Source organism: Rhizopus microsporus (assembly GCF_002708625.1).
Source record: "Rhizopus microsporus ATCC 52813 unplaced genomic scaffold scaffold_8, whole genome shotgun sequence".
NCBI lineage: Eukaryota > Fungi > Mucoromycota > Mucoromycetes > Mucorales > Rhizopodaceae > Rhizopus > Rhizopus microsporus.
The window spans coordinates 440199-461874 of NW_019671923.1; the positions used below are offsets into that span (position 1 = coordinate 440199).

Genomic DNA, 21676 nt, shown 5'->3' on the forward strand with positions numbered 1-21676 from the left:
GTCCATGCAAGGTCTACCTGATTTTGACCTCACACTGAACCCACATGCGGGAGTAGATGATTGGCAATATGAAATGCGACGTGAGATTCAAGAGATTATTGTAATAAGAAGGGAAAGATGCTGTGAATTAAAGAAAAACAACTTATCATGTTATAGCCCGGAGTGTTTTTAGGTCCCTTTTCAGCCTGTAGAAGAATCGATCAACTAAAGGAAAAAGGAATTACACACATCATGTGCTTTATTGATCAGGCAGAAGCAAGACTATTCAAGACAGATACCCTGATACAACATTTTGAATTTCAACAGTATATTGTGAATGATACCATCCTGCAAAACTTGATTCAGCATTTTCCCAATGTTTTCAAACAGATCAACAGAGTTCTTGACTTGGGTGGAAAGGTTGTACTGTGTTGCAATGGCGGTATGTCTCGAAGTCCTGCTTTTGTGATTGCTTATCTTATGGAAAAATACAACCTGGACGCCAATCAAGCTTATCACTGTGTACAGGCCAGACGGCTCTGTATCAATCCTAATGATGGATTCAAGTGTCAGCTCAAGGTGTGTGTAGGGCATAGTTGTACTTTGTAGATTGCTTATGATAATTAGGAATATGAGCCAATATTTAGGGCACGTCGTGGAGCACCATCCACTGATGGTGATAGTAGGCGAAGGAGAAGATCAAGAGGCGAAGAAAATGATGATATATTCAAACACACACATGGTGTGGATCCCAAACGATATCTCCGTGATCAAATTCACGAAGAACAGGGAACCAACGCCATGTCATCAGAATATAGTTCAATGACAATGTAAAAAGCGTGTATTATACTTCTTTATAAAAGAAGAAAGATGACGATAAATAAAGAATATGTACAAAGATAGCCAATATAAAAGAAGGAAGGGTATACATGCTTTTTGGACGAAATATAATAGAGATACTTAAATGATAAATCTTTCCTCCATTTTCTTTGCTACTGGCTTCTCTTCATCTTCTTCATCTGTTGCCAATGGCATAAACCCTTCTTTAACAGGTCTTTTCAGGTCTTGAAGCTGCATGTAATAAACTGAAACCATGGATAAGATGAAGAGGATGACAAGGATAGCTCCGACTGTAAATCCTTTATCTAATGTAATGTATAAGCTTTATGAAAAATCGTACTTTTGAAAGGATCTTACGGTAATAAGGAGCATCAGTCACTGGCCAGAGCAATAATGATGTCCATGTCCAAGTGAGAGATGAGGAGGTGTTCATAATGGCAATAGCCATGGCTCTCACCTGCATATCAGACGAAATGGTTTCTGTTGCCCACGTCATAGTGACCTATATTATGAGAGTTAGTGTCTGATACTTGTACACAATGAAATATATTACAGAAGTTAATGATCGTAATCCAGCATGTGTTATCAAAAAGGCCATATATAATAGAGCAAATGGCTGTACGAATGCAGAGAGCATGCTACCATTCAATGACTTAATATGGAAATATTTCTTTTTAAAGGGTTTTTTTTACCTAATGCCTATTAGGCCAACAAAAGCAGGGATAATGATACACCATAGACGTGTACGATGTCTGTCACTGATAAATCCGTTACATAATCCTGCAACCATGGTTACAAGTGTATCTGGCTAAATTGGCAAATAAAAAAACGTTTAGTGATCATTCATTCTCTCTTCACATTCCGCTCCTTACTGTTGTTAATATATTGGCAGTGATAGCATCAAACCCTAGTTTCTTGATAACTATACCCAATACTTGAGCCGCACCCATTGCAACATGTACACATGCCCATCCAAACATAAATGGATACAAATATTTGTTTTTGACTAGCAATTTAACCTTTTCCATTCCTGTTAATTGAGTAGACTCTTGTAGTTGCTGTTGTTGTTGCTGTGATCTGCATAAGGCGACTTCTTTTTCTCTTTTATCTAACCATTCTGTATTGTGAGGATAATCAGGTAGATACTTGTATCCAAGGTAAGCTAATAAAAGAGTAACAGAGGCGTCGAATAGAAACATCCATCGCCATCTACCAAGAGTGAATAGGTTGTTGTGACACATTGTACAAAAATATACTTTACCCGCTAATACCGAAAACACCGTCCATTGTCTTGAGCATGATGGCTTGTACGACGCCACTTAAACCGTTTCCAAATGATCCGCATATGGTTAACAAGGCTAGTCTTTTGCCCAATTCTTTCTTTGTGTACCAAGTGCTGACGAGGAAAATGATCTAAATTTTTTTAAGGGAGAGAATGAGATGGATGATGATCATACAAAAAAAGGAGGGAGGGCTTAGAATAAACAAATACTTACGCCTGGATAGAAGCCAGCTTCAGCCAGACCTAATAGGAATCTAATAACATATACATTTTGTACAGATTGAACACAAGCCATAGCAACTGTTAGAATACACCAAATGAGTTCCAATGCAGGTAAATATCTCGATGGTCTCGTGTTTGATAATAACATATTGGACGGTAATTGCATACTATTTATGTAAAAAATAAGTAAATAATGCCGCTCTGGTGTTGATTATTTATTTACGATAAATAGCCCACCATGAATAGGACGCCCATCCAGTTATATTCCACTCCTTGTACATTTAACTCTTCTTCCATACCACTGATAAATGCACTCGCTATAGATAACGTGATGAGTATACACAGCAAGACAGTCATTGAGTATTTGTAATTTACCCAAGTTTGAATTATCTAGACTCTTTACTAGATTACCAAACATAGCAAAGAGTAAGAGTCTTTTATCCAATCTGTGTACGAGCTCTCTTTCATCTTGTCTATTGACAGGTTCAATTTTTTCACTCATTTTAAAAAGAAAAGAAAAGGTGGAGAGAAGTGAAGGGGATAAAAAGCTAAAAAGAGAGAGAGAGAGAAAGCAAAGACAAGGGGGGAGGGGACTATTTATAAAGAGAAAGAAAAAAAAGATTCCTTTCCACGTTGATTGCATGTAAAGATAGCAGTGTTTGAAACCCAGAAAAGAGAGAAGGCTGATACTTTATTTGATATAAACATTGTCTACATACACTTCTCTTTTTTGTTTATTTATATTCTTATTTACACTCTCTTTCCTCTTTATCATAAACCTCTTTTTTGTTACTATTTCAAAGCTAAAGGGAAGCTAAAGATAACAATGGTAATTAAAATAACCTTAAAAGGAATAATTGTAATTGACTGTGATCCACAGTGGGCAGGAACCGTGTTTTTATTGGCAAAAAAAAGTCATAGAATTTAAACTAACTCCATGTAACGTTTCAATTCGTAATCAGTCACAGCAACCTGCCACAAATTCCATTCATGTTTCCTTGTACTGACAAAGTGATTCACAAAGCTATCTCCCAATACCATACGTGCAACAGAATCCTTGGCTTCCATAGCTGCTATAGCCTCTTGTAATGTACGAGCTAATCGTTCATTATGTGTTACATCCTTGGCTGACTGACTTGGTCCCGTTGGTAGCTCTTGCTTTGTCTTGATTCCCCAAGCACCACACTTGAGGATAGCGGCCAATGCCAAATGTGGATTGATATCTGCTCCTGAAACTCTCTTTTTTTATTTTGTTAATTATCTCTATTATCTGACACATGATATCCTACATACCATTTCAATTCGGCTAGCACTCTCAGAGGTAGACGGAGGTACAATGACACGAATGGCAGTATGACGAGAGTCAAATCCCCAAGAGACACTGACGGGTGCCCAAAAGTTTTCAACAAGTCTCTTATAACTGGCACAACCATTACAACTCTTTCTTTTTTTTAAACTTTTGATTGTAGGTGCTAGAATGGCCATTATACTAGGCAATGCTTTCAAAACACCGGCCACAAACCAAACCATCATCTTGGTCATATTGGGATACTTTTCACTCTTTTCACCTACAGCAAACACATTTTCACCCTCCTTATTCTTGAGACTAAAGTGCATATGACCCGAGCATCCAGGAAGATCAGAATAAGGCTTGGCCATAAAGGAAGCCATGATCCCATACTTCTTTGCAATTTGCTTTACAGAAGTCTTGAATAATGTGCCTCGATCGCCCATTTCTACTGCTTTGTTATAGCTCACTGCTGCCTCAAACACGCCTGGTCCTGTCTCTGTATGCCAACTTTCAATATCCACATTAAATTGCTTGAGCCAGTCAAACGTATTATAGTAAAACTCTTGATTTTCTAATGGACGTAGAAGAGAGTATCCACACATTCCAAGTGTCAACGGTGTTGGTGATTGGTATCCTTTGCTTGTTAGGTTTTCTATAGTTTCTATATACAAAATATATAGCTTGATTCAAAAGCCCCCAGAAATTTTACTTTATGAACTTTACCTTTAAAGCAATAAAATTCAAACTCGACACCACAGTAAGGCGTGATACCCCATTCTTTCGAATACTCTTCAGATGCATCCTTCAGTAAGCTACGTGGACAGCAATGAAGTCGTTCGTTGGTATGAGGATGATAGAGAGTGACAAAAAAGAATGGTATGTTATCCTCCCACGGAATACGACGGTATGACTCAAGATCAACCTTGGCAATCAAATCAAAAAAAGACGCATCTTCTCCCGCAAACTCTGTGGCAGTTGTATATGCCTTATCGCTGATATCCCAGCCAAAGATAACGGAACAGAATCCTTTTGTTGATCTATGTTAATCTTAGTTTAATTTATACTTGTGCACCTTACCGAAACCGTCTTTGACAATGTTTAAAAACTTGTCTTTATGCATGACCTTTCCACGTAATACACCATCGATATCTACCGCTGCTACTTTGACTTTGATATCGGATTCAAGCTCTTGATGAATATTGTCTAATGTTAACTTGGTCATATAAAGATAAAGATAAAGAAAAAAAAAAAAGAAGAGAGAGAGGGAAAATAGGAAAAAGTTATGCTACTTTATATGTTTGTGTTATCTGAGCTTTAAACGTAATGACGAAAGGGAATATTGCTTTATAAACAATGTACATCAAACACGTCAAGGGATATCTTTTACCTTATTTAGTGCTAAGAGTATATAGATACACTAGTAGTCTAGATCTTAATTTGTTTATATCTCATGGTCAGGATTGTCTATTTGATTCATCTACTGTTCATTTGATGCAAGTCTTGTCTGCACACACACACACTCTCTCTCTCTCTCTTCACTTTTTTATTATTCTATTATATATAAAGTCACTTTTATTCATTATAAACGATTTTTTCTTTATAAACAATGCTGATAACGCGCTAAAATTACCCACGAGTGATAATTAAGGAAAAGAAAAAGGTACGTGTGACGTGATGCTTTCAACAGCAGACAAATCATCTCCTACCTCTCCCTTTCTAATGCAGTCTAATAAGGAAAAAGAGAGATGACTATAGGGAATAATAGTCTACACATATTAGTAAATGCAGTTGAACGCATATATAGACAACCATGTGTTTGTATAGATTCAGTGGTATGCTTGTTTTTTTTTTTTTTTAAGTCTCAAATATACACGCGTACGTGTGTGTGCGTAGATACATACGTAGGGTTTCAACCCATTATATAATTCTTAAATATTAGGTGCTTTTCTTTTTATAAAGAAAAAATATGTATATGATGTATTAAAAAGAAATGTGTTCTATTCTCCATGTCATAACCTGACACAAGCAGATAAAAACCAGTACCTTAGTGCCAAGGTTAAACCCAGCTTCGGCCCATTTGATCCCTCCATTCATATTTCTGATCTTAATATCGGAGCGTCTGGATGGTCCAGAAATTAGAACCAGAGCTTCTGAAATCACATAGTATATGTTCCGTGTTTTCAAATTTATTAAAGCCATCTCATATGTTTCGAATTAGCCCCTCTCTATTATCGTATACGTGTGTGTGTGTGTGTGTGCGTAAATGTACATGAATGTTTCAATTCGTCAAGACCTTTTTGTAATTTACTTATTTGGGTAATAGTTGATTACGAAAATGATAATCCACAAGAACCGTCAAGACTTTAAAGAAAAATGGACCAAGTCATTAAAAAGATACTTGTACTACTATTATATTTCGTAGCTTGACTTGGAATATATATCAAAATAGAGAGCGTATCTTTGAGTTCTATTCACAATATATTGTTACACACTTCATGATTGGCTGAACGATCTGGCTGTTTATCCGCGAACCCAAAAAAAAGCAAGGGCGCAAATAAGTAAAGTTTCTTTTCTTCTTTTGTTCATTACAGTTCCTATTTAGTTAACCCCCCTCTCTCTTTTATTTAAAACATGTCTACCAAGGTTTTTAGCTTAAATGAAGTTGCTCAACACAAGTCAAAGAATGACTTATGGTTGGTTATTCATAACAAAGTGTATGATATCACTTCTTTTGTCGTCGAGGTAAGTTTAAAGAATAACAATTCATGTCTGGACTATCAGTATTAATTTAGTTGCATATAAATAAATAGCATCCTGGTGGTAAGTTGATTTAAGAATGACACGTCCTTTTTTTTTTTCTTTTGAATTAATGTCTTGCAGGTGAGGAGGTTTTGATTGACGAAGCAGGTAATTTATAAAGGTAAAAAAAAGATGATCATTATTATTAACTTTTATGTGTATAGGCAAGGATGCCACTGAAGCATTTGAAGATATTGGACACTCTGATGAAGCACGTGAGATGCTTGACAAGTACCAAATTGGTGTTTTAGATGAAGCTGTAAGAAATTGAACTAGATTGAATAAGGGAAGAAAACTGAACTTTCTTTTTTATTATAGTCACAAAAGAAGGAATACAATGTCAACGTTATTCGTGCTGGTGAATTACCAGAAGAACAAAAGAGCGGCTCGTAAGTTATTTTTTTAAAGGTGATACACATCGTACCTCTCACACACTCATACCCTGGTATTTCTTATAGCTCCTGGCGCATTATTTTACCTGCCCTTGCCATTCTTGGTGCTGTTGTCTACAAGTTTGTTGTTGCACCCAAATCTCATTAATAAACCCGGTTTTTTTTTTTTTTCATTCATCATGTCAATAATAAGAATATGTTCAGCCGATTGGAGACCCCGAGTGGTGAAAGAAACACTCGATGTACTATGATGACCTGATGGTTATTAACCACCGTTGTCCTTAGTCTCGCAAGCCAACAAACGGGGGGCAAGAGTAAAAAAAAAGAAGAACTCTTTTCTTTTACTCTCACGAAATGAAATGAACTTTCGTGTCCCACAGGGGAAAGTTGGGCTTTTTGAAAGAAGACGCTGGAAGCTAGCTTGTGCTGAAAGTGAATTTCCTAACAAGCTTCAATCAAGTTGTGGGGTTATCTTCTATGTATATTTCTTTTTTTATTGGCCAAAAGTCTCTGGCTCAGCTCAAACTCAGGGAAAAAGCTGAAAGAGTTTTGAGTCGCTCGTCTTGATCTTATACAAATCAGTTTTTTCTTCTTCCTTTCTTTCATTCCCTTTCCTCAATATGACCTAAGGGTAACTCAAGTGCTTGATTTAACAGGCTGAATCTTATGCAGTGTATACACGCCTATTTGTTGTAAATACCTTTCCGTTTCCATAACAACTAGATGATTAGCTGGGTGCTCCTTTTATCAAGAATATTTTCAGTTACTGCTCTTCAGCAAATCATGTCCTGCTTGTTTCTAACAAACATTTTTCTGTTGAACAAAAAGAGAAACTTACTGTCCAAAGTTACAAAGTTATGTTAATCATAAAAGCTGATGAAGCGCTTTTTTGAGTGCTGAAACAACCAACATAAAAGCAAAGCTTGTTCCTAAGGACAAGGTTTTCTTGTACCTACCTTAGATTTGATTAAGGATAAGAAGAAAAGGAGGAAAAATAAATGGTACCAAAAGACTGTGTTAAGTACTTTATTTACCCCTTCTCTAATTGGTTCGTTTTGTTTACTCCTGTTTTAAGCAAAAAAAAGTCAAGCGGATTCACCATTTCGTACAAGAAGAAAAGACACGTAGTGTATCATCAAAACAGAAAAAATACTAGCAGTGATCGTCATTTTACAAGCTAATGCCTTACTTTATTTGTATCGCAAAGCCGATTATATACTTCGTCTTGTAAAGTTCAATAGGATGTGCAATACTCAGTTCCATTATATCTATTCCAATTGATGTACTTATCGATGATGGATCCTACTTTCAACGTGTTTCTGAAACCCCCTCCCCTTTTTTAAAAGTCTTTACGATATGTTTATTATTAGAGTTTACTTAGTAGCGGTATTCAAAGTTAAGCTGTGCTTTCAATGCCTTTTTACCATAAAAAAAGGGGGCTTGTATCATTTTAGCTTCACGTACTCAGTCCTGTTCTTACAAAAATAATATTTATTATTTTAAATTGAATACAAGTGCTAGATAAAAACAGGCAGGCCACTTTTCCGACTTTTTCTGCTCATCACAAGGGGAGCCCGTCATTAAAGCGCTAAACAGTCTTATCAGAAAAAAAAATTAGTCATAAGCGTCATTGTGACCCAACAAAACTCAAAGTGATATACTATCGTTTTAGCAATGACACAGTTAACGATATGGTCATTGATAATAATTCATTATATAAACCAATGAAATGACAAATTATTGACGCTTTGAATGTTTGCTTTGGCATGAAACATCAGATAGGAGCTGCATAAACGCTCTTGTTTTCTTTCAGCCATGATAAGATTTTACTACCTGTAATGTATCTAAGAATGTTACAAAGTGTTTCATTCATCTTTGAAAAGAAAGATACTTTGCGCAAAAGGTTCAAATTGATGCTCTTTAATCGTGCAATTAGTACCTTTAAACTATCCATCTTGTCATGATCCTCTTTGTACATCAAGGTTACTCTTCTTTATAGAATTATAGATTATGCATTTTACAAGTGGTAGGACAACTACGTCAGTAGATGCACCCCCTTCACTGTTTATCTAGAGTTTATCTCTTAATATGATTCCGGCTTTCATAACTTGTAAAATGTTGCACTGAAATTATGTGTGAGAAGGTCCAATCATGAACATGATGATAAATTGTATACATGGATTTCATACTTGTAAAGAATGTTTTTTTGCTATATTGATGGTATTTTAAGATATCGATATCATTACAAGGAGAATGTTGTTATCTGGTTAGAGTATATATGTCTCTCACATATCAAATTCATTACCCCTTCTTTTTTAAAATGATGTACAAGATGTAAATAAGAACGAACGACTATCTTTATAAAATCAGATGGAGCAGTAGTAATAAGGTTGTAGAATGTTCCCATGTTGTGTAAAAGGGAATAGTAGGGTTTATTTTTGCGCTTTTGGGAAAATATGGAACAATAAAAACTTTAATTCCCTTTCGATTTTTTTCTTTTTTTTTCTATTTTATCCCTAAATTATTCAAAAACCATGTGGATTGACACTTCTCTTCAAAATCAAGGCTATCATTTACATAAAGGTACTCTCTTGATTAGTTTAAATAACTTGTATTAACATCCATAAAGAACAAGTACTGAGTGTCGATAAACTTCAGCTTTATAATGAAGACGATGATACCACAACAGATAACGGAAAGACATTGAGCAGTGTAGTCACTATGGCAGATAATATTTCTCATGATTCACCTTTATATGAGGAAGAAGAATCTCTGGCTACATTTGAAAAGATCATGAAAGACCCTGAGAATAGTAGAATATCTAAATATCGAAACACTTATTTTATGGATGGAGGAAGTAGATTTATTTCTGTAAGTTCTTTATTATTATTATTATTATTACTATCGTCTAATACATATATTTTCAGTTACCTACTTTGGGTAATACGAGCACAAAAGCTGCATCACATATTAGTCGAGTGTTTGAAGATTGGCTTCAATACAAATTATATCATCAAAACTATGATGAACGTTTACCCATCCTGGAGGATTCAGTTGAGTTGATTGCAGAGGATATTGTCAACAAACTAAAGTCACGAAATTCAGTAAGGGGATTAGCTGGGCTTGCCCGTATTTTTATACAAATCAGAACAGGTCACATCTATACATATCATCCATTAGAAGATGGTCAGCCTCTTATTACAGCCGATATGGAAGATTTCTTCCAACAGTTTCCATTATTCGTTGAAATCATTATTTATACAATGCCGAGAGAAGATCAATCGATTGAAGATGTTCAACTATTATTAACCGTAGAGAATATAACGATCAACCCTTCTGAGCCATATCAAATAAAGCAAGATATTCAACTTGTAGCTTAATACCCTTCTTTTTGGCTGTAAATAAATAAATAAATTATTCGTTTTATTCAGTATCTGAATCACTATACAGCACTAAACCTCCATTACTATTACTATTATTATTATTATTATTATTATTATTGCTATCCTTTTTTGATTTTTTGTTGGTATCCTTATTATCACTATCAGAGGGTCGTTTTATCCGATTAGAAAATGATGAATTCAAAAAGGGATCCGTCTTTAGTCTGGTCTGTATCTTGGCCAAATGAATTGCTTGATTTTTTGTCTTGATTTTACGGAATAACGGTGATACGGCCGTTTCTAATCGTTTTTGATCTAGTAGATGGCTTGTGTCATACTCTACACTTTTGGCTTTCACTATATCTTCAGGCATCTCGGGTAACAATTCTATATGTAGTGAATGTTTATCTCGTATCTTGTCTGCTTCTTCCTTTGCTGCCTTGTCCATCTTTTTTTCTTCTCGAAGCCTTCTTCGTAGCTGTTGTGAACGTGTATAAGGGTCGGCCCATTGCTGGTTGTTCAGTTGCTGTAACTGGCTAATGCGCGGCACTGAATCATCCAGTGTCTTTTTATCAAGCACCTCATGTTCCAATCGAAACATCGGGTTAGTCTCCAACTGCTCCTTTTCTTTTTCGTCTTGGAACTGGATGACCTCCGTATCCTTTGGATCCCACTCTTCCACTTTCTTTCGTGCACCGCTGACAACAACATAGGCTGTATTCTATTTCACTATGAGCATATGCTATATAGGGAAGCCCTCAAAAAAGTACCTTTGGATCAGTATGAATCTCTATCCAATTACTGCATAAATGACATCGCATTCGAAACTGGTATATGGGTGTACTATAGTAATTGCCAATCTTTTTCTTTTCTGCATTATATCTCACACCTTGTCCAATATGCTCATTACAACCCAAACACCAAATGTTGTATGGTAATTCAAATCTAAAAAAGAGTGAATTGTTTGTATGATTATTTTAATCTATACAACTTACCTTACAATTAGAATGCCTTCTTTCAGCTTTCGAGCTCTATCTCCTAACGCATGCTTTCCTTGATATGTGTTGATGGAACCCTAGAACTTTATTAGTTTGTCTTTTATAAAGCTATAATTTTATGAATATACCTTGTCCGGTGTCCAGTCAGGTGGGTAGTATTTGTTGAATGGTTGCATATAAAAGGCCGTAGCTCAAAGAAAGAAGGAAAAAAAGCAAGTGTGACTTTTTTGTAAGTTGCATGATTCTTGCTCTGTCTGAAAAGGAAAAGAGAAGCTGGCATTTTAGTAATAATTATACCACCATATCTTTGCTGTTCACTTCGGCAACTGCCTGATTTAAAAATACTACAGAGATTTCAATCCATAATATAAAGATGATCTCATCATTATGCATTAATATCCATTCAGGCTATCATGCTGTGTGCTTCATAGCATAAAGAATATGTTTCTTTAATCTAACAAGTGCACAACATGGTAAGCTTTTCTTTTTTAATTAATATTGTCAGCCCTGTTAATAAATCAGTAAAGTTATATTATAAATATGATTTGTATTATTACATTATTGTCTTATTTCTCTTTTATTCATAATTTGAAAGGGTGAAAGATGAATATTGAAGACGAAGGCCGTGAAGATGCAAGTACAAAAGCTAAAAATGGTACCGTGCCTTATAGTTATTTTTTATATGTACCAGAGAAAATGCGTCATCGCGACAAAAACAACTATAAAAAATATATGGAAACCTGAATTCCAAAAGCCATGACATGAACTCGTAGGTGTTACATACACACTAGTCACACACACATATGCCTTTGCAAAATACATCTTCCTGAAGGAATTCGATGTCAATAGCTCGTTTGGTATACACGAATCTATCAACAAGGATTTCTTTATGAAAATTTTTTTTTATCACTCGTTGAAAGACAAGTATGAGGTGGGAAAAAAAGCGGAAATGGAAAATTGCAGCTCAAACCTATGGCAATGACATACCGCAAAACACAAGGATTTATACTTTGAATATGCTGATTATACTTCACCAAAACTTACACACGCTAAGAAACCGGCTCTTTATGAATGTACAAAGATAAAAACCGCGTATATTAATAATATCAGTTCGCAATTTAGCGTTCGAGTAAGGCAGTGCTTGAATTTAATCTGTAAAAAAAAAGACAAATTCAGGCACACTTCGACAAAAAATGACCGCTGATAGATATTCTGAGGAGGCAACCAAGAATATTACACTTCGAGCTTTGTGATTTTGGTTGTTGTAGTCATTCTTTTCTTTATTAGTTCGAATTGTGCAGCGTAAAATGAAATATAGTAATATAAAAACTTTTTTTTTTTTTTTGATCCTATATCTTCTTTTCGTTCAAATTTGTACGCATCTGGACAACCCGTCGTCAAATTATGAATACTGGGAAGACTGTACTTTTTTGAAAGATTCCATCTACCATGATGTGAAGGCTCACCCTGTATACTATTTTAAAGTATTCCATAAACTTGCACAATTATATGAAGCACTGACGTTCGATCAAGAGTCGAAGAAGTTCAAGTCATTTGCGATCTATCCATTGCGCACAACGTATATACCCTTATACGTCACAATTGACTAAGCAATTGTTAATTACCATGTATTGCGTGCAAAGAATCTCAAGGATGCCAAATTTGATATATGGGGCAAGATGGTAAATCTTTCTGCCAGAGCGTTCAAGGCACAAGGAAATAATAAGTCGTTACGATTTCAAGGAACAATTGAAACCGATGGTGTCGGTGTTTCTATATTGAAGCAAAATGTTGATATAGGATGCCGGCAAAAGAACAAAGGCGAAGAAAAAAGTGCCAGTAGCACTACGGCAAATAGATCCATGTCAAATAAAAAAATGGAAAAAGATGAATTCAGCAATATCGAGGAATTGGACAATGAAGGTTTACTAAAGATGAAAGACAAATGTGTCCTTAGTGTCCTTATAGTCCCTGGTAGACGATATATTCTATACTTTATGAAAGAGACTAGTGCAGTTGAAAAAAAAAAAAGAACTATACTGGTTCACCATGTGTGAGAGGAACAAAAATACAAAATGTTACCGATATTTAAGGAAAGCACTGAAGTCGACAGCCATCCAATCTGCCAAACTTGTATTAGCGGAAATTCCTTCATCAACAGTGGATCAAGCCAGATTCGTGGAGGATCTACAAGCAAAGGCGAAAGTAGAACTGATATTGAAAAAGTATTAGGGGAACGAGACCCTTGATAATGTGCCACATGATTTTTCTGAGCCTGTTGATTTTAAAGTAACTGATAGTGGTGATTTATATTATGGAAATCGACTATTATTCATCACTCATATCCGTAGATTCCTACTAGATATTGACAGAAACCTTGAAGAATGCTCATCAGCAGAACTGACAGTGATAAATTTCTCTACCATTTGCGGCTTTTATTGTCCGTTCATCATCCGCAGAAAGGATTAGCAGAAGTAGAAATTAACCAGCTGTCACATATCATTAAAGAAACACTTGGCTGGTTGAATATCAGTGGATTTGAAACGACAGAAAACTACGAAAAGAAGAAAAAGGACATGATGCATGAAGCACACAAAATACTGTCGAAACTGTTCTTACTCCCTTTTAGAAAGATGAAGTTTCCTTTTAAGCTGTATTATGACAAGTGCAATGAGAAGCAGATGAAGAACGTAAAGAACAGGTTTGGACCAAATGCAGTTTTGGTGATTGGTGGTTGATCTGTACCAAATATGAATTTTCACGAGCCCACTCACAACAAAGGCTTGCTGTGAGCATTAGAAAAGAATGGCCTCTCCGTTTATTTAATAAACGAATATAAAACCTCGACTTGATGTCCAGAATGTAAGGAACATCAGCTGAAACCATTTAAGAAAGTTCAGAATCCAAGAAAGAAGCAAAGGGTGAACAGAGGAACAGTCATCTGCTATGGTCTCCTACGGTAATAATCATTTTAATTTAAAACGGCAATAATAGCTAATGAATTATTAGCTGCAAGAATGTCATTTGTTTAGAAAATGAAGAAAGAAGGCGTTTATACAACAGAGACACAGCGGCAACACTTAATTTTGCCTTAATTCTGAAATCACTGAGGGAGACAGGTGCAAGCCCTGCGCGCTTTAAAAGGCCAGAGAAAAGAAGCAGACTCGATGACAGCACAAGCTCTGTGAACAAAAAACAAAGACAAATTTAACCACTTTGGTTATCGCCAGGGTTATTTCATACAGGTAAATGTCTGCTCGAACGATCGTCTACAAATCTTTTGGTTCGTGTACACAAAGCAACAATAAAGTATCTCTTTGTTTTTTGTTACATGTCTCAAAGCTTTTAAAGATTGCATAAATCGTCAAATCAATTTTTCTAATTGTCCAATTGTAGGTTGAAACCCTGTAAAATAGCTACAGTGTATCCGAAAGCTGATATTATTTCTAAGAAAGCGCACATGATTTATTAATCGAGCGAGCATATATTATGCTTAATAGTTAGTTGATAATAATGACTCATTACATGTATGAAAATTAAAAGCAAAAATATACATGATGGTTGCTAATCATGAGCAGATTACAACTATGTTTGGGGTTTTCATTTGCTTATTTCATCTATTTTGATTTATAAAAAAGATGATGCTAATATGATTGGTATCAGAAAAGGGGGGATAAGCTATTGTTGCTTACTCAAGTTCCTATCAAATGACGTTGGGTAAAATCATTTTAAGCAGTTCTTGAAAAAAATGCAATTCGCCATTGGTCCTGGATCTTATTGTTCTTTCATGCTGTTCCTTGACCGTGAGAAGAGCCTTTTTTTTTAAAAAAAAAAAACAATGGATGTTTATTTAACTCAAAATTTTAAGAGAGCCACTGAAACTTGTCCGTTCATTCATTTTTATTCTATATTTGGTATCAATACAAAGGATTAACCAATGCACATTTGTTTCTTTCACTATTTTCTATAAGCTTTCTCAAGACTAGCGTGTGCACGTGTGTTTGTTTGTTTTAGCTTAAACATTGTTCCTGTGCCATATCAGTTACCAATACTTGACTGAGTTACATGAAAATCTTTTTCATATTTACACTGCATGTGCCACATCTTTTATCCATAATGGCTCAGTTACCTCTCTGTAACCCCCCTTGAACCCAAAACAAAACCAAACAAAAAAATAACGCTAAGCATATTACTAACTTTATACAAGTGCCAAGAACCATATGATTGACCATAGCAGAAACTCTACCTCTATGTGTGAATCTTTTTTTTCTAATCACGGCTGCAGCTCTTGCATAAAATGTGATTGACTAGAAAACATAAAGGCTTTGTAATGAATACTGTTAATATAAACAAATATAGTTGTAACTATGGAAACAATTATTTTCTATTTATGCAATGTAACCTGGATACATGCACAGTAAGAGATAAGGCTGTTATGAATTTTCTACCTTGTGTAAAAAAGACTATCCCCCTTTTTGCCATTTTTCCCTCATATGAAAATATGAATCTGTGTCATCTGTGGTAAACTTTAGCAGCCTAAAATGGCGCTAACCAAAATAAATAAACTCACATTTTAATATTAACAAGCGTTTATGCAGAACGAGCCATTTTTAATAATTGCTGATAACCAATGGACATCTATGCATAGAGTAAAACAATTTGGCCGCAGAATAAGCTCAGTAGTAAAAAAAAGAAGATAAGGGAGATTGTTTTAGGTTGAACAAGACAAATATCACTGCATATATGTCAATGTTTTAAGATGGATATCCGATTTCTATATTTATTATGGCACTTTCTGACTTTTGAGGCTAATTCGTACAACATTTTTTTTATCAAGGAAATCATTTATTTATTCTGGTGCATACAAAGTCTCTCGATTAGGTAAAGGTTTCGAACCAAAAGATGAGGCGCGACTTAGAGTTCCGTTTAATGGACTGAGCTTATCTACCACTGTCTTGAGGCCGTCCCATATCATGGAACACCGAACGATGAAACCATAGTATGATAGCAACTTAAGTCCATCCATGTTGTGATGATGAATACCAATTTTGATCGTTTCCTTCAGTTCCTGCTGAGCATGGAAAGTTCCCGCATGGACCATCCGATGAATTTCGACCCAGTCTTCCGAAAAATCACTCAGTGGTCGATTATGTTCTTTAAGGATGGTCGCTAATTTTCGCATGACAGTCAGACTATTGGCAAAACATTCGAGGGTTTCACGGGTAGGTGTAGTGCGCGCTTGTACTGCGCATGCATTCTGATCATTTCCTGATTGATTAATTAAAGGGAAGAGGAGTCTAAATGAAGCCAATGGCCAGACCACTCGTTTCATAGCCTCGATTGCCTCATTGTACCTCATGGTTCGTCGGAGATACCGTTTACATCGTTCCTTGCCTCCTCCTAGGAAATGGAACAAGATTTGAAGATAGTATTCATTTGATACATTCTTTAGCCGCGTTGACTCTGTCTGTAAACGAGAAAGGACTGTGATAGCTTCATTACTAACACGTGTGATCTCGTCGTGGTCCCAGAATCGGGATATATCCTCAACATCTTGATCCGTGGGAGGTTCTTTATAAGTAGCTGACGTTGTCGAAAAGATACGTTGAAGGGTTTCCTTGATAGAGATCTGCGGTGTCTCTTGATTTCCATTATTTTCCGGTGTGGGTGCAACCGTGATCTGTGTCGAGATTCTCCGCTCTAATCTTGATGCTAAGGATTCGTTCATATTATCTTGCGTGAGATCAAGATAGTATTCCGCTGACCTCTCGTATAAGTTGGCAGCCTCGTCCATTGACTTTCCGAGATTAGTGCGCATGACACCAATGGCACGGGCCGGGAACACACAGCAAGATGCAACCCTAGATAAATATGATGAATATTTTTTAATATCAAGGTACTGATCAGGTTTTACATTGCAATAAGAACACCGATAATCATGTTGCACACTCTCCATGCGCCTAATTGTGCTGCTGACGATAATCCCTCATGAGTGATTTCTTCGTAACCAGATAATAAAATGATGACAGTGGTTAATAAGCCCTGATTGGATCTATTGTTAATAATGATGGGAGATAAATATGTGTTACTTACAATGCTTCCTGCATAAGAATAATTCGGGATCAGCTTGATTTTGGAAATAAAAAATATTTGGATAAACATTAAGATGCAGAGAACGACCTCAGCTCTCCAATCCCATTGCAAATTAAAGATGGCTCGAGTAATTGTGATGATGATAATGCTTGCGCTGCCACCAATGATAGTACCAAAGATTCTTTGAATGCTTAATGTCAAAAATCCGCCCACTGTGTTATCCAGCACAGTAACCACGGCCACGCCTAATAAATATGTGTGAGTAGAGAGAGTAATTATGGTAATAATTCCCATACCCATCCAAAAAGGGTTATGAAATACTTTTGAGACTGGATCAATAACGACAAACAGGGCGGCAATCGTAAAGGCCACAGCCATTTGAAATGCATATCTGTTATTGTTATCTTTGTACTGCCTATGTAGCCACTGAAACAAGATAGTGTTTGTGATAGGCATTGTTGAACAGAGTACAAATCTTCTAGACTTTGGACAGGATGTTACATCATCCCGTGTGTGTTCATATCTTGGTGGATCGTCAATGATAATGACTCTTTCTTTAGATCCACTTGTATGCACTGTCTGTTCGTTTGCAAAGGCATTCATTTGTTCTTTGCTGCTTAGATCTATATAATTTTCGGTAAGTCTATTTTAAGGGGTAATCATTTTTAATTATATTACCATAGCCTTCATCTGGTATATCTATTACAGTCGTTGTTGTCTCCATAGGCACGATCGACGGCCGTGGACAAGACGACTTTTCGTTTATATAAGTTGACATTTTGATAATAGTAAAGTGAATTGAGTTAAAAAATAAAATAAAATAAAAAGGGAAAAAAAAGCGATATAATCTGCGTGGTCCATTTATATCAATGGCATAAAAACAAGTATACACAAATTAATTGCATAAAAGGTATCACCAACTGTTGTTTATTAAAACCGTCTCACTGTGTACGCCCTCTTTCTTTTTTTGAACGTCATCAAGCAGAAAATCTTCAATTTCTGCTATCCATTTATTTTTTCTCTTTTTTCCATCTTATCTGTGTTACTTTATATGTTTAAACAAGTATTGACAGTGACTTCAAGACAGTGTAAGAGTTTGAATAATATAAAAAAAAAAGTCATTTCATAATGTCATGTAGACACCATGTTGCAGAAACGTTCCTTTGCAAGTCTAATCTCCGTGCAGGAATTAAAGTCAAACCTTGAAAACGTCAAAATACTGGATGGTTCATGGCATATGCCGAACAGTAACCGTGACCCTTACGATGAATTCTTAAAGAAGAGGATAGCCAAAAGTCAGTTTTTCCATATTGATGGTATCAAGGATACCTCGACTGACCTTCCTCATATGCTTCCTTCACCTGAAGTCTTTGCAAATGCTGTTGGTAAGCTAAATATGTCATCTAATCGTGCATCTATTCACGGATAAAAAAAAGGCAAATTGGGCATCGATCAACATGACCATGTGGTTGTCTATGATACAGCTGGCGTGTTTTCTGCTTGTAGAGTTTATTGGACCTTCAAGGTAACACACAAGTGACTCATTTGTTTATCTGAAGCTAAACAGTAAAAGGCCTTTGGACACGATACTGTCTCTGTTCTTAATGGCGGACTTCCTGCCTGGGATGGGCCTACCGAAAGCGGCGTTCCTGAAAAGATTCAAGAGAAGCATTATGAAACACCTACGATCAACACACAGATTGTACGTGATTATCCTACCATACTGGCCAATGCGCGTAAAGCTCAGTCCAATGAAGATTACATTCAAGTGTTGGATGCTCGTCCTTATGCGAGATTCACGGGTCAAGCTCCGGAGCCTCGTGAAGGGCTTAATTCAGGCCATATGCCTGGATCCATTAGTGTTCCTTTTAATGAAGTAATCGGCCCTGACGGCAAACTTTACGATGACGAAAAGCTGAAGCAAATCTTTCAAGGTAAAGGCGTCGATCTCTCGAGAGAAATCATTACCAGTTGTGGTAAGTCTATATATTTTAGTTTTGTTGCATTTACTAATTTCAATTTCAGGTAGCGGCATCACAGCGTCTATTCTTTTTATGGCTCTTGAAAGAGCAGGCGCTAAAAAATTAGCAGTTTATGATGGCAGCTGGACAGAATATGCTGGCAAAAATGATGCTATTATTATTAAAATCTAAAATTAGCTAGTAAAATACATGTGTTTCTTTTTAGTTTGCAAATCATATGCATGCATTAATTCTGCAAAGCATGTGGAGCATACATATTTATGTATACAAAGCTGAGTTCCGGTGTCGTCGTAAAAAAAGGGATTTCCTACAAGAAATATTCTGTTTTGGCAGAAAATTAACAAGTAACTGCATTGTCAAACAATAATAAAATGTTGTTAAACCAGTACAGCTTTAAGTTTTGCTAGACACCCTGCATATTCTCACATTTAGAAAGTTCTTTATACAACATATACTAATCAAGATTGGCTTCTGATTAACGATTAAACACTTTATGCTTCTAGAACACGTGGACATCTTTAGATACACGTTTTTAATTTGGACAGTTCAAAAAATGAAGATTAAAATAGGGACGATCGTAAACTTTGTCATAGACAAGTGTATTATTGATTAGTTGTACTTGGGTTAAAGCAGTATATAAAATACATGTATTCTCAATTGTAAAAGACTATCTATCTTGATACAGTCAAGCACTGTACATAATGAAATCTTGCGTTTGTGCAAGAAATAAACTTGATGCTATGTATCATAGTATGTTTCCAAGTACATATTATAGTTGGTTGATACTTCCAATTTCTCTTATATATGCGTCAATCTATCATATTCACAAACGTAGTCAATAAACTGATGCACCCTGTCATTAAAAGACTCCACATGCTTCTTTCTCTTTTCTCCTTCATCTCACGTACATAATGCTTTATAATAATATAATGCCTCGTATTAAGCATCATGTGATATAATTTACTAGATGTAATTGGTTGACAACATTTATTCTTGCATATAAATATCAATTTTCCCTTTTGCCACGAATCCCTTTCTTTACTCTGTTCATAAATGATTCTAAAGAGCCTTATTCCATCTTGTCGTATTCTTATCTCCTTTCTCTGGAAACTTCCATTATGGTTACTCTAGAGTATGCTTTGAATCTTGCGCAAGAACTGAGCCTAATCTAATCTTCATTTTTTGCTCTTTAGTACTTTACCTATTGATACAATCGATTATCTTCCAGGCTGGAAAGATAAATGCAACTTTGCGATCAGCAATAAGTTACTTTGAAAAGAATGCCAACGGGTACTCTATGTACCAGCACGTATGGGCTTTGAAGAAGACAACATATCAGCTTTGTACTTCAAGACACTGGTACACATCGTATTGCCTAGTGACTTCAAAGGCTATGGAAAGTTAAGACACATCGCACAGAACAGCACTCATTTAAAGTCCATTACTTTCAGCCCATTTGAGAGTTAATTCGCTTCTTTGAAGCTACCGAAGGAGCTTTGCTTGGCTCTTGTAGTCAAAGATCTGGGAATTCATATCGAGACCAACGATAAGAATACTTGGGAAGAGGGACACATTTCAAAAGCTGTTCATAAGCAGCATGACTGTATAAGCTTGGAGTGTTACATAGCAATTCAAGCATGAACATTGGAAAAGTCATTCTATATACTTGATTCTTATTTTTTTTCTCTAATAACCACATGGAAGCAGAGGAAGTACTCCTGAAAGCCTAATCTTGAGCCTCGAAAAAATCAAAGAAAACTACATAAAAAATTATTACAAGTTCGGTGAGACAGAGATCAACAATTTGGAAACAGAATCATTGGGGGTTCCTATTGCATCTGCTCGTTTCAGAGATTCTAATGGGATATACATTGATCAAAGCGAAAGAAACATTACAGATCAAAAATGGCTAAGGATTATGCATTTGAGGATACAACGCAGTTGCATGAGGCCGTTGAGGAGCGTGCCGCACAATTTTTGAAGTGTTTTCATACTTCTGAGTAATAGCTGGTTTTTATGACAAGCCTTGAGCCATATTACCATGGAAATTCGGAGATGGATGGTTGCGCTCAAAATATGAGAATAACCCATAGCAACAGGCCACTGGATAATTTGATACAAGGACAAATACTAAACTATAACCTTTCAATGCTATCTGTTGGACTAGGACACCTAAAGCTGTTTGTAACAGGTAACTTCAAAGACAACATCGATGAAAATGGTATTGAACCTTTCCTTGGGCCAAGCTTAAAATATTTGCCAGTAGAGCTTACAATACCAAGCCAAAGTATGCAGCGAAAAATTTTAGTTTCTGCATCGCCCATTTCATTCGTTTCATCAAACAGATTGCTGCAACAATTTTTTAAAACACACTCCTTAAACCAATATGCCTTCCATAGCTGCGTTTTTATAACGGTG

At 36.0% G+C, this 21676-nt stretch overlaps 9 protein-coding genes across 9 annotated transcripts; 5 read left to right on the forward strand and 4 right to left on the reverse strand.

The window, feature by feature from the left end:
• Positions 1–4: 4 nt before the first annotated feature.
• RHIMIDRAFT_202502 (phosphatases II) lies at positions 5–813 on the forward strand (the record flags this gene model as incomplete). Its single annotated transcript, XM_023606617.1, has 3 exons — positions 5–100; positions 157–558; positions 607–813. 3 exons carry the CDS (start codon positions 5–7, stop codon positions 811–813), a joined length of 705 nt encoding a protein of 234 aa, XP_023466266.1.
• Positions 814–939: 126 nt separating this feature from the next.
• Positions 940–2825, reverse strand: RHIMIDRAFT_237483 (MFS general substrate transporter; the record flags this gene model as incomplete). Its single annotated transcript, XM_023608768.1, has 9 exons — positions 940–1124; positions 1177–1321; positions 1373–1457; positions 1512–1627; positions 1692–2028; positions 2081–2232; positions 2316–2490; positions 2547–2640; positions 2699–2825. 9 exons carry the CDS (start codon positions 2823–2825, stop codon positions 940–942), a joined length of 1416 nt encoding a protein of 471 aa, XP_023466267.1.
• Positions 2826–3188: 363 nt separating this feature from the next.
• RHIMIDRAFT_308490 (glutamine synthetase/guanido kinase) lies at positions 3189–4854 on the reverse strand. Its single transcript, XM_023614569.1, has 4 exons — positions 4692–4854; positions 4338–4640; positions 3617–4275; positions 3189–3562 (listed from the first exon to the last, which is right to left on the reverse strand). Exons 1-4 carry the CDS (start codon positions 4834–4836, stop codon positions 3248–3250), a joined length of 1422 nt encoding a protein of 473 aa, XP_023466268.1. The 5' UTR covers positions 4837–4854; the 3' UTR covers positions 3189–3247.
• A 1391-nt stretch (positions 4855–6245) lies between these two features.
• On the forward strand, positions 6246–6953 carry RHIMIDRAFT_237485 (cytochrome b5; the record flags this gene model as incomplete). The annotated part of the gene is made up of 6 exons (XM_023608769.1): positions 6246–6356; positions 6425–6434; positions 6495–6521; positions 6578–6672; positions 6732–6802; positions 6872–6953. 6 exons carry the CDS (start codon positions 6246–6248, stop codon positions 6951–6953), a joined length of 396 nt encoding a protein of 131 aa, XP_023466269.1.
• A 2368-nt stretch (positions 6954–9321) lies between these two features.
• Positions 9322–10301, forward strand: RHIMIDRAFT_313336 (uncharacterized protein). Its single transcript, XM_023614859.1, has 3 exons — positions 9322–9388; positions 9435–9676; positions 9733–10301. The coding sequence occupies exons 1-3, from the start codon at positions 9340–9342 to the stop codon at positions 10183–10185; spliced, it is 744 nt and encodes a 247-aa protein (XP_023466270.1). The 5' UTR covers positions 9322–9339; the 3' UTR covers positions 10186–10301.
• A 156-nt stretch (positions 10302–10457) lies between these two features.
• Positions 10458–11395, reverse strand: RHIMIDRAFT_308492 (DUF572-domain-containing protein; the record flags this gene model as incomplete). Its single annotated transcript, XM_023614570.1, has 5 exons — positions 11312–11395; positions 11181–11260; positions 10956–11130; positions 10524–10906; positions 10458–10500 (listed from the first exon to the last, which is right to left on the reverse strand). Exons 1-5 carry the CDS (start codon positions 11357–11359, stop codon positions 10458–10460), a joined length of 729 nt encoding a protein of 242 aa, XP_023466271.1. The 5' UTR covers positions 11360–11395.
• A 1467-nt stretch (positions 11396–12862) lies between these two features.
• On the forward strand, positions 12863–13921 carry RHIMIDRAFT_291920 (uncharacterized protein; the record flags this gene model as incomplete). The annotated part of the gene is made up of 4 exons (XM_023613851.1): positions 12863–13157; positions 13324–13361; positions 13416–13589; positions 13643–13921. 4 exons carry the CDS (start codon positions 12863–12865, stop codon positions 13919–13921), a joined length of 786 nt encoding a protein of 261 aa, XP_023466272.1.
• Positions 13922–15884: 1963 nt separating this feature from the next.
• Positions 15885–18080, reverse strand: RHIMIDRAFT_282546 (uncharacterized protein). Its single transcript, XM_023613079.1, has 4 exons — positions 17573–18080; positions 17277–17521; positions 17098–17225; positions 15885–17044 (listed from the first exon to the last, which is right to left on the reverse strand). The coding sequence occupies exons 1-4, from the start codon at positions 17730–17732 to the stop codon at positions 16033–16035; spliced, it is 1545 nt and encodes a 514-aa protein (XP_023466273.1). The 5' UTR covers positions 17733–18080; the 3' UTR covers positions 15885–16032.
• A 174-nt stretch (positions 18081–18254) lies between these two features.
• RHIMIDRAFT_282550 (Rhodanese-like protein) lies at positions 18255–19753 on the forward strand. Its single transcript, XM_023613080.1, has 5 exons — positions 18255–18364; positions 18416–18661; positions 18713–18801; positions 18850–19252; positions 19302–19753. Exons 2-5 carry the CDS (start codon positions 18421–18423, stop codon positions 19427–19429), a joined length of 861 nt encoding a protein of 286 aa, XP_023466274.1. The 5' UTR covers positions 18255–18364; positions 18416–18420; the 3' UTR covers positions 19430–19753.
• The last annotated feature ends 1923 nt before the right edge of the window (positions 19754–21676 follow it).